The sequence below is a fragment of the Anolis sagrei genome, chromosome 2, assembly GCF_037176765.1.
Source record: "Anolis sagrei isolate rAnoSag1 chromosome 2, rAnoSag1.mat, whole genome shotgun sequence".
NCBI classification, from domain to species: Eukaryota; Metazoa; Chordata; class Lepidosauria; order Squamata; family Dactyloidae; genus Anolis; species Anolis sagrei.
Genome location: NC_090022.1, coordinates 151,301,302 through 151,313,910, shown reverse-complemented (window position 1 = coordinate 151,313,910; position 12,609 = coordinate 151,301,302). Strand labels below are relative to the sequence as shown.

The window sequence follows — 12,609 nt, the reverse complement described above, 5'->3', positions numbered from 1 at the left end:
ATTTGAGTGTTTTGGAGCAAGAGGAAAAACAAGGAAACTGTAGGACCATGTAAGACCAGAGAGGATGGTGATGAATGAGGACCTTACCCTTCAGTAAGCCCAGAATCATCACCACCCAAAGGAATGACTATCACATCTAATGAGGCCCTGTGCACCTTCCAAACAAAAGAGGCAACTGACCATTCCAATGCAGGCACCTTATGCTAAGTTGTTCTACCAGTTGCCAGCTGACCCAATCCGGCAGAGAGAATCAGTGCCTCGGTAATCAAATGTGCCGTACATCTCACAAGATTAAGAACTTCAGCATCTGTTATGCTGAATGGGCTATAGGTCAAAACCCATAGCGAAGGCTCTGGGGGCAGCCCTAAACTGAAACGAATAAGTGCCAAACCTAACATCCTGTTGCCCTCGCCTTTGCAGAGCCCTAGCTGTAACCTGTCAAAATTAGTATCTGGTGTGGGATAGGGGAGTTAGCATGGCAAAACAGCCATCCATTCTGGTTCTCTGACCTGGAAATAGTCAGGTAACTCCCTAATAGGGTAGAACGCCTGATGCTCCCCCCCCCCACACACACACACACACAAAGTGATCATGGGGGACTCCTGTTTGAACCACTGGCCATTGTCCTGTGAGAATCCCTGGGTTCTGTTTTGTCCTCCATGCTGTTTAATATATATATGAAACTTCTGGGAAAAGTCATCCAGGGTTTTAGAGTATGGTACCACCTATATGCAGATGACACCCAACTCTACTATTTCTTTCCACCTATGCTAAGAAAGCTGTCCTGACCCTAAACCAGTGTCTGTCATCAGAAATAGACTGGGTGAGAGCAAACAAATTGAAACTTAATCCAGATAAGACTAACGTGCTCCTGGTCAGTCAGAAGGTAGATCAGGGAATAGAGATTCAGCCTGTGCTGCATGGGGTCACATTCCCCCTGAAGTCAAAGGTTCACAGTTTGGGGGTCCTCCTGGACTCAGCATTGAATCTGCAAGCCCAGGTATTGGCAGTGCCAAGGAGGGCCTTTGCACAATTAAAACTTGTGCGCCAACTGTGTCCATTCCTTGAGTAACCAGATCTGCCCATGATGGTACATGCCTTCGTTACATCCCATCTGGATTACTGTAGCGTGCTCTATGTGGGGCTGCCTCTGAAGAGTGCTTAGAAACTTCAGTTGGTCCAAAGAGCTGTAGCTAGGTTGCTAACTGGGACTGGCTACTGGGACAACCCCTGTTGTAACAGCTCCACTGGCTACCAGTCTGTTTTTGGGCACAATTCAAAGTTCTGGTTATGACCTTTAAAGCCCTAGATGGTTCAGGTCCAGGCTATTTGGCTGACTGCATCCCCTTGTACGAACCTGCCCAGGCCCTGAGATCTTAAGAAGAGGCCCTTCTCTCGATCCCACCTCCATCTCAAGCCCGGTTGGTGGGAACGAGAGAGAGCGCGACTTCCTTCTCAGTGGCTGCCCCACAACTCTGGAACTCCCTTCTTCTCAGTGAAGCCAGGATAACCCCCTCCCTGCTGTCCTCCTGGTGGCAGGACAAAACCTTTTTATCCAGGCAACCTTTTAAAAAAGGAAGATTTTAAAAATCAAGACAGGGAGCGCTGTGGTCTTAGCTTCAAATACGTTTTTAATCAGTTTTATGCATTGTAACTGTTAATTTTTGAATACCATTGATGTTTAATCCTGTTTTAATGTTTGTATATTTGTGAATTTTAAATTGTATGGAAATGCTTTTAATGCAATTTGCTTTGAGTCTCCTTTGTGGAAAGAAAAAGTGGGGTATAAATAAACATAGTAACAACAACAATTCTTTGTTCAATTTCAGTTTTAGCTAACTATCCTGTTCAGGACAGTTCTATTTGGGAATGAAATTTTTGCTGTATGATATACACAAAGGATTCAGATTGGTTGGGTCATCAAAAAACACTCACCCTTACAGACTCCAGGCCAAGAAGATCTCTCACATCTTTCACAAGAATAAAAATAAATTTTCCTAGCAGCAAAACATAGCATATTATGGATGGCCATAATACAATTATGTCGTTATATCCTCCGACCATCTAGGGGGAAAAAGTAGAATTACCAATGAAATTTACATGCCATATACTGTGTTTCCTTATATTCAGCAAAACATTATTGCAGAGCTGAACATTACAAGGCTACACTTGTGCTAATGTGTTTTTGGAAAGACCCTTCTGATTGCCCAACCATAAGGGGGCAAATTGTTTGTTTGTTTATAAAGCTATTGTCCTCCCAACCCTGCTATATGCCTGTGAGACGTGGACTGTCTACAGACGTCACATGCAGCTCCTGGAACGTTTCCATCAGCGCTGCCTCCGGAAAATCCTGCAAATCTCCTGGGAAGACAAGCGGACAAACGTCAGTGTGCTGGAAGAAGCAAAGACCACCAGCATTGAAGCGATGGTCCTCCAACATCAACTCCGCTGGGCCGGCCACGTTGTCCGGATGCCTGACCACCGTCTCCCAAAGCAGTTGCTGTACTCCGAACTTAAGAATGGAAAACGGAACGTTGGTGGACAGGAAAAGAGATTTAAAGATGGGCTCAAAGCCAACCTTAAAAACTCTGGCATAGACACTGAGAACTGGGAAGCCCTGGCCCTTGAGCGCTCCAGCTGGAGGTCAGCTGTGACCAGCAGTGCTGCAGAATTTGAGGAGGCACGAGTGGAGGGTGAAAGAGTGAAACGTGCCAGGAGGAAGGCGCGTCAAGCCAACCCCGACCGGGACCACCTTCCACCTGGAAACCAATGCCCTCACTGCGGAAGAAGATGCAGAGCAAGAATAGGGCTCCACAGCCACATACGGACCCACAAGGAAATCCATAATGGAAGACCATCTTACTCGTCCAACGAGGGATCGCCTAAGTAAGTAAGTAAGTAAGTAAGGGGGCAAATGTCTGGATCTAAAAAGACCCTTCTGATTTTAATCCCCCATCAAATATGTTTGAGAATGTACAGAAATACTTTTGAAATGAATGACTAATTGAATGAATGACGTTAACTTCTACCCACCTCTGTTTTTCAATTTTGGAATTTTTGGCCCACAGCGGCTTCTAGGAAGAGTAATTACCCCCCACACCTATCACTCTTGTTCAGCCCTGAATAATAATAATAATAATAATAATAATAATAATAATAATATAATACACTTTAATTAAATTCCACTCTATTTCCCCTGAGGGGAAACAGATAACAATATACATATATAGGCAAACATTCAATGCCTTTTGAAAATTACTAAAAAGCAGAGCAAAAAGGTAAACAATAAACAACAACAAAACTTTATTTATATACCGCTCTATCTCCCCAAGGGGACTAAGAGCAGTTTCCAAGTGACATAATCAATACATACAAAGAGAACAGCATGAACATAAAATTACAAGACAAAGTAAGCATTAAAATCCATAATAGCACATATATTTGAAATAATCCCATCTGGTCAAGGCAGTTTAAAAGGCAATAAACATACCCAGTGATCTGAATGTAAAAAATATTTTCTGACAAATGAATTTTAAAAGATTAACATTTCCTATGATGGTCTTCATCATAATACTTCACTATTGCTTTGTGTTATGACTACAGTATTTATAAAAAGACTACACACAGATACAGGATGCAGACAAGACCTACACAACATGTTGCCAGCAGGCCACATGTGGCCCACACAAGCATTTGGTGCGCAAATCATTAAGTTACACTGGTTTTCATCCCAGGAGGAATGCTGGCAATCGACCAGTCTTGGCCAGAGCTTGGAAAATTAAATTTCCAAATTAATTTAATAACATTAACTGCCTGTCATTATCAATTCACTATTTTAAACGCCGATCACCGAAAATGTTTCATTCAGTATGTTAATTAATTAATTAACTCATCATTTAAAATGTTAATGTTGGGCCAGACCACTAGATTTACAGAGAAATAGCATAGAGGTTGCCACAGGATCAAACTTTCTTAATGACTCCTTCAAAAGGTCTCTTTGTGACCTTTTACATTTTCCTTCCTCCAACCTGAAATTTTTTTTCCTATAGGGACCATGACAGAACTGTTGCCTGGAAATAGTGGGAATCCAACATGTCTAGTAACTGTCAAATTGTGAAAGGTCATCTCAAATCATAGGATCTCATCATACAACCTCTTTTCAGTTTATTAACTCATCTCCATCTCTCTTTTCATATCTAAAGGCTACATACCTTTACTTCCGTCTTCAAATACCTTGTTAGTTAAAGATTTTAAAAAATTCATTATTACAGCTAGAGGGCACTAATTCACCACAAATACAGCAATATGTGGATAATGTGTTGTTGAAGAATTTCATGGCCAGAATCAGTGGGTTGCTGTGAATTTTCCGGGCTGTAAGGCCATGCTCTAGAAGCATTCTCTCCTGATGTTTTGCCCACATCTATGGCGGGCATCCTCAGAGGTTGTGAGGTCTGCTGAAAACTAGGCAAGTGGAGTTTATATATCTGTGGAATGTCCAAGGTGGGAGAAAGAACTCGTGTCTGCTTGAGCCAAGTGTGAATGTTGCAATTGGCCACCTTGATTTGCATTAAATAGCCTTGCAGTTTCAAAGCCTGGTTGGTTGCTGCCCGTGACAAGAGTTAGAAATGGATTTGATTTCCAACAGACCTCTGAACAAACCTCTGAGGAAGCTTGCTACAGATGCAGGTGAACGTCAGGAAAAAATGCTATTGGAACATGGCCATACAGCCTGAAAAAGCTCACAGCAACCCAATATGTGGATAACTACAAATATTGGTCAATGAAGCAAGAGTAGGGATTTCGTAACATACAATTGTATGCAGAATAGAATGCGTCCTCACGCCCAACAGAGACTTAAGGTCTGCAAAGATATCTAGAGAGTATATGTTATTTGATTTGTGTTTGGGTGCCACGTTTGGTGGTATACCATGCAGCTGTGGACAAGTCTGCATAAGGATCACCATTGGGCAGCATTTCCCAAACGCGAATCAAGGAACATGAAAGGCACTGCAGACTAAATCAACCAGAGAAGCTATCCATAGCAGATGACTTCTCTGATGAACCAACCTGGACACAGCATATTATTTGAGAACACAGAAATGCCCCCATGTCAGACTACACAAACAAGCCATTGAAATCCACAAGCATGTGGACAATTTCAACAGAAAGGAGGAAACCATGAAAATGAACAAAATCTGGCTACCAATATTAAAAAGAACTCTTACTTACTTACTTAGGCAATCCCTCGTTGGACGAGTAAGATGGTCTTCCATGATGGGTTTCCTTGTGGATTCGTAGGTGGCTGTGGAGTCCTATTCTTGACCCGCATCTTCTCCCACAGTGAAGGCATGATTTTCAGGTGGAAGGCAGTCCCGGTCGGGATTGGCTTGACGCGCCTTCCTCCTGGCACGTTTCTCTCTTTCACCCTCCACTTGTGCCTCCCCAAATTCTGCAGCACTGCTGGTCACAGCTGACCCCCAGCTGGAGTGCTCAAGGGCCATGGCTTCCCAGTTCTCAGTGTCTATGCCAGAGTTTTTAAGGTTGGCTTTGAGGCCATCTTTAAATCTCTTTTCCTGTCCACCAACGTTCCGTTTTCCGTTCTTAAGTTCAGAGTAGAGCAACTGCTTTGGGAGACGGTGGTCAGGCATCCGGACAACGTGGCCGGTCCAGTGGAGTTGATGGCAGAGGACTATGACTTCAATGCTGGTGGTCTTTGCTTCTTCCAGCACGCTGACGTTTGTCCGCTTGTCTTCCCAAGAGATTTGCAGGATTTTCCGGAGGCAGCGCTGATGGAATCATTCCAGGAGTTGCATGTGACGTCTGTAGAAAGTCCACGTTTCGCAGGCATATAGCAGGGTTGGGAGGACAATAGCTTTATAAACAAGCACCTTGGTCTCCCTACGGATGTCCTGGTCCTCAAACACTCTCTGCTTCATTCGGGAAAATGCTGCACTCACAGAGCTCAGGCGGTGTTGTATTTTGGTATCGATGTTGACTTTGGTGGAGAGGTGGCTGCCAAGGTAGCGGAAATGGTCAATATTTTCTAATGTTACACCATTAAGCTGTATCGCTGGCATTGGGGAGGGGATGGCTGGTGACTGCTGGAACAGCACTTTGGTTTTCTCAATGTTTGGTTTTCTTGATTAAAAAGAACTCTAACATCAGGACAGTAAATAATGAACGACACCCAGAAGACAGGGGAATTACAGACAAGAAACAATCAGAGTGAGCTAACACTCCCCAACAAAGGATTCCCCCAGCTAGGAAATAGCCAAGCTTTGAAACTGCAAGGCCATTTAATGCTAATCAAGGTGGCCAATTGCACCATTCACACTTGCTTCAAACAGACAAGAGCTCTTTCTCCCACCCTGCACATTCTACAGATAGGTAAACCCAATTTTCCTGGTTTCCAAAGGACCTCACAACCTCTAAAGATGCCTGCCATAGAGGTGGGCAAAGCATCAGGAGAGAATGCTTCTGGAACATAGCCACACAGCCCGGAAAACTCACAGAAACCCAGTGGTTCTGGCCATGAAAGCCTTCAACAACATATTGTACACTGTATTGTTTTTAGCAGTTAGCAAATCTGAAACTCTTTTAAAGAGAGAGAGAAAAATCACTTCCCCTTCTACACTTCATTGCAATGGTTTTCTTCCCCAAACGTATTTATTTTTAATATTTCACAACTCTAATTATCTGAATTGGGTCCCAGGAAGTTATTTTCACTTCCTAAATTCTTCTCAAATAAATAACACTGCCTGTTGTTAGTGAAACTCTCAAGAGTCAAAGTGGTGAAATGGTCCTTGGTCGAGTGGTCCCTGGTCAAAGTGATCCCTGGTCAAAGTGGTTCCTGGTGAAATGGCCCTTGGTCAAGTGGTCCCTGATCAAAATGATCCCTGGTCAAAATGTTCCCTGGTCAAAGTGGTTCCTGGTGAAATGGTCCTTGGTCGAGTGGTCCCTGGTCAAAGTGATCCCTGGTCAAAGTGTTCCCTGGTCAAAGTTATCCCTGGTCAAGTGGTCCCTGGTCAAAGTGGTTCCTGGTGAAATTGCCCTTGGTCAAGTGGTCCCTGATCAAAATGATCCTGGTCAAAGTGGTCCCTGGTCAAGTGGTCCTTGGTCAAGTGATCCCTGGTCAAAGTGGTCCCTGGTAAAGTGGTCCTTGGTCAAGTGGTCCCTAGTCAATGTGGTCCCCGGTCAAGTTGTCCCTGATTTAAAAAAAAGGTTGGGAACCATGTCCTAAAGCGAATATAATTTTAATGACACTCTCACTTTGTATCTTGCTCACACGGGACAACAGTTCTGCCATAGCTCTCCGCCTTTCCTTTCTAGTGTATCTTTCCTATAGGAACACTAACTCAATATCCATGGGATTCACAGATGGTTCCTCCAAGCAAACATTGGCTAGACACAGGCTTGTTGAGCTTCAACAAGATTCCTGCATTGTGCAACTAGGTCTAGAGCCCACACTTTTCATTATTCAAAACACATGATTTAAAAATCACACATATGTACTTACATCCTCCTCGGGGCACTGCGTAATATCTACGATTGTAATTGCCAACCTGTATATATAAAACACAACAACAGTAGCTGCATTTCTAAGACAACATGATACTATATGAAAGTGAGCCTTCATGAATTACAACAAAATAGTAACATAATCATAACTGTCATCTCTCCCACTTGCTCTACTTCTCCAGATACATCTTTTTAATCCAGAAACTCAATTCGTCCATACTTCAGAATGTTCCATCTGGTTCCACAACAAACAGAGGAAACTAGGGAAGCTACAAGACTATCTCATAGCCTTTGAGTTCCTCCATATCCTCAAATAGAGTTTAAAAAAAACCCAAATGTTAGCATTATAGGATTAGTGCCACCACTGCTTTATTAATGGCCACTGTAACTATTTTGCCATTCCATAATGGTTACTGTCTGTTCTTTGTGATTTATCTCTTGCCTTTTCCAATCTTGCCAATCATGTATATAGTTGGCCTTGCACATTTGCAGAAGCCGAGGCAGATGTCCTCCACAAAAGTTCAAAAAGGGAGTATCACTGATACCCTCTCAAGGATAGCAAATGTAGGCGGAGCCCCACCATCAGCCTCCACTGTCTCTTCCTCTCACAGTGGGGGTGAATGTAGACATGTTACTCACAGATGCAGGGCAGGGAAGGTGCCTGGAAGGGCAACCAGAAGGCACACTTTCTTCTACCCCTCTTGGTGACAATGGCCAATGCCAAACTCCACAGGGGACTCACCTGCCCTCACTGACTTTTTCTTCACTTGCCCATCCTTTTGCCCTCCCTACATCTATCTCTGCCCACCTAAATACTACTGAACCGCCCAATCACTCCCTCTCTGCCTCGCTCCAGAAATCTGAGAATTCTGTGCAAATACACATGAAGAAGCCCAAGGCTTCAAAGGGTAGTTCATGGCAGTGATTACTCTTCCTCTCTTTCTTTCAAAGTCTGAAATTGCTGTGTGAATGTGCATCAAGGGGCCTTAGGTTTCAATAGATGGGTTTGTGGCACTATCAATTGCCCCAAAGTTGCTGTGAATGTGCACTCAGCAACCTCAGACTTCAGGAACAGGAGTTGACAGTAGTGATGATTCTTTGTGTTTCTCCCTCCTGAAGCTTGAGTCCACCACACACACATTCATACAATGAGTTCAAACTTATGGCTCCTTAGTCCACCAAGATAGATCCACCAGGTCTAGCTAACGCGATCAAAGCCATGAATGCAGAGAGCTAACTAAATACAGGCAGTCCCCAAGTTATGAACAAGTCTCTTATGGGTGCTTTGAATGTGATGTTCCTGCTTCTTGGCAGGGAGTTGGACTGGATGGCCCATGAGCAGGCCCGTGGTGAGGGGGGGGGGGTTAGAGGTTCACCCCCCCCCCGAAATGTTTCACATTTTTTTGAAAAACCTGGTTTACACATGAATTTTAACTGGTTAACCAAATCCCCATGCTAAGTTTATGAGATGCAAAAAATCAAGAGTCCCTCCAGAACTGCAAGCACTATCTCAAGCAAATATAAGCAATTCATTCACACTGTCATTACTTGCAGCAATAGCCGATGTAGTTGTTCTGGTACAGCTGTATCAGGAGCTCCAACTTTATTTGCTTTGTATTAAATGTTTGCTTTCAGTCCTAGGTTTCAGGGACTCTGCAGATAGGTGGCTTCTTTGGTTGCAGTCATAGGGCAAGTCACCTGTCCATCATTGTTAAGTTTTGGTCCCGCCCCTTGCTCAGGGCAATTGGGGAGGGAAGGGAGCCATTTTTAGTTAGTCTCAACAAGGTAGGCTTATGTATAGGATGTGTGAAAGCTTTCCCTGTACAAAAGTTTCAACCCTTAAGACCTTCTGGGGGAGAAAGGTCTTAAGAGTCTCCAAAGAATTTCCAGGAAAACAGCCCTAAAGAACAAAGAACTCCAGCTGGAGAACATCTACTGCCTTGCTGGTAGGTCCACTCGGCATTCGAGATGCAGTTCGACCCGGTAGCGGAGCCCACATCAGTAAGAGTTAGATTACAGTCAGCCTGGGAGAAGTTAAAAAAGGGATTTTCCTTTAAAGAAGAAGTTATTGAAGACAGTTGCCTGTCCTTCATGGGCAAGATTAGGAATTCACCAGTTGCCTAAAAGCTTGGAATCATTTGCTTAACTTTACTGAAGACAAGAGAAGTTTCTGATTGTTCATTAATAAAAGACTTTGTTGTACTTCTCAAGCCATCTAAAGACTGTTTGTGGTGGAAACCTCTGAGAACTTCTCTTTAGGCCCCCTGGCTTCCCGCTGGGCAAAGGTTGCACATCTCCTGTTCTAAAGACAATTATTTACAGGCCCAGCGCATGACAGAACAGTAGTGAAGCAACCAAGTTGGGGGAGGGGGATGTTCAATGCTCTCATTAAGTAGGCCAGACTTGGTGGAGGTGATTGACAAGGGCGGAGCTACAGGTTATTGAAGGCTGCTCTGCCCCCTGCTGTGCTCTTTGCTTCAGCGTGAGCTAGGAGGCAGGTTTCAAACCGCCCCCCTGCGAAATTTTCAACCCCCCCCCCCCGAAAATTTCAACCCCTCCCGAATTTCTTTTCTGGCTACAGCCCTGCCCATGAGGACTCTTCCAACTCAATGACTGTATGATTCTAAGTGAGATTTTGTAGGTTTGTTCTTAAGTTGAATTTGTTTGTAAGTCGGAACAAGTACATTTTAAAGTGTAATTTCAGCCACATACACACACACACCTACAGACACACCCCTACACACACATCCTAATAATAATAATAATAATAATAATAATAATAATCTTTATTTATACCCCGCCACCATCTCCCCCAATGGGGACTCGGGGCAGCTTACATGAAGCCAAGTCCAAACAACAATTTACAATAAAATATGATACAAGTTACAATAAAATAAACAACATCGCAATAAAGTACAAAATGTATTAATACAATAAACAATATTTAAAAAAACAGTAAACCAAACATAACAACAGAGAGCTGGCCTCATGTACATAAAATGATTTAAAAACTCAGGGTGAGATAAAAGAACAGAATTATTTGTGAGTGAGAACTCGTAAAGAGATAGGGTGATAGACTGACCATACCGGGGGGGGGGTGTACTCCTAGGACAAGAACGTTGAGGGGGCAATAGCTTAAGATTATGTAACTACTCTCCAAAAGCGCAACGGCAGAGCCAGGTCTTGCGATTCTTTTTAAAGATTTCTAAGGTAGGGGCTTTCCTAATCTCTCCGGGCAATGAGTTCCAGAGTTAGGGGACCACAGGGGAGAAGACTCTCTCCATTGTACCCACAAGGCGAGTTTGAGAAACTGGCAAGGACAAAAGGAGGGCCTCCTTCTGGGGCAAGAACTTTGGGGCAAGATCGAAGAGTTCGGGCTAGTTCACGGAGAGAGGTACGGTCACGAAGGTAGGCAGGTGCCAAACCGTTTAGGGCTTTATAGGTCAGAACCTGTACCCTATACACACACCTACATACATATACATATCTACACACACACACACTTTGGATAGCACAGGGAAGGGTTAACACCCCTGTGGCATTTGTTTTGCTGTCTGTGTCCCTGTTTGATTATTTCAGCTCACTTTCTGTCACCGTGATAATTGATTTTGAACAATTTGACTTTTTGTGGAAACAAGAATTGGCGAGAAAGTTTAAGTTGAGACACCTTTTCCCTGTGATAACTCTTTCAGGAGTGAATTTCCCTTCCAAGGGGTAGATTTCTCTCCCTTCCTCTTTTTCTCACCTCCATTTGTAACTATGAGTCATATGTAAGTCAAATGCTTTAAACTTGGGGACTGCCTATAATATTCCTGCAGGTTTCAGATTACAGTCATTCATTCAAATTTAAGGCAATAAAATGCCAAAAACCCTCTTTTGATGTTGGCCCCAGACAACAAGCCATCCACCTTACACCAAAGGAAGTCAATGACAATCCTCCTGCAACTTTGCAAACAAAACCATTTGGTGAACTTAAATAAAGTAAATGTAATTTGCATTCAGACATGCTCACAGTGCCATTGGATTTTATGAAGATATAGATCCCATATGTTCTTATGAGTGGCATTCGAGCCATTTTCCCCAATGAATGATCTACTCACCATGCTACTGTGTAAAGAAATCCTAACACAGCTCCTACAATTGGGTATCTCGAGGAAAGACAGGCAAAGAAAGGATACATAGCAACGCCCACTTCAATGGCTGTGAGTATGACCCAAAAAACTGCAAAAAGAGAGAAAAGGATTGTGTTTTTATTCTGTTCTCCAAAAGCTTTTTCAAAGCACAGTTATTCCATATTGAGACCCACTGTATTTGATAGAATAGCTACTATCAAAAACTTTTTAAAAATTAAGCCTTGAGCACTATTTATGCGATTATTTTTCCTTCAAGACTTTATTTTTACAGTTGGCAGAGGAGATATGACGCTTTTGAGAAAAGCTGTAGTTCCAGTTTTCATTACTGAAGGTGCTGGATACAGCTAAAGGGATATGCAGTCCTCTAGCCATCTGGAGGACCATATCACATCCATTTCCCCTTCCATATTGGGAGGAGACAGGGAAAAAATAAATGAATATGCTAGATACACGACCATCAATGACAAGTGAGAAACTGCCATATTTGTTTGGTTAAGTACTTCAACAATCACTTTAAAGATGTTGATGGAGAGCCTCATTTTGTAACCCCAAGTGGAGTGATGCTCCTTGACCTACTATGGTTTCCCTTCCACACACCTAAGTAAGTAGTTATTTGTACAGATTTTCAATTACCATTCAACTGCTACCATTTGCCAACAGTAGAAATCAACTTAGTTTGGATTTTGTTGCATTTTCCCTCTTCAAAATAAGAATCCCAGTCTTAGAGGTAAGCAGTTCAGGGCTTCTGCAATAGCATCAAAACAACTGCACATGGGCAAAGCCAAGGCTTGCACTGTTTGCTATCGCTACCAGAAGGCATCAGAGAAACAAACAAGTTCTTGTGTTGTCACATCAAATTATGGGAGGGTGACAAATGATGGGAGAAGACAACATTTGTTGTTAGCCATCCAAGTTGGTTTTAGGACTCTGAAACTGATCCTGAATTAGAAAGTGCAGA

The 12,609-nt window shown here is 43.1% G+C and overlaps 1 protein-coding gene across 1 annotated transcript in view; it reads right to left on the bottom strand.

The window, feature by feature from the left end:
- LOC132765513 (stimulated by retinoic acid gene 6 protein-like) overlaps positions 1–12,609 on the bottom strand; it is a 68,360-nt gene that overhangs the window by 19,058 nt on the left and 36,693 nt on the right. Inside the window, exons 5-7 of the mRNA XM_067463963.1 lie at positions 11,619–11,739; positions 7,517–7,562; positions 1,936–2,064 (exon numbers count right to left, since the gene is read on the bottom strand). Coding sequence (XP_067320064.1) covers positions 1,936–2,064; positions 7,517–7,562; positions 11,619–11,739 — 296 coding nt within the window. The remainder of the gene's footprint in view (positions 1–1,935; positions 2,065–7,516; positions 7,563–11,618; positions 11,740–12,609) is intronic.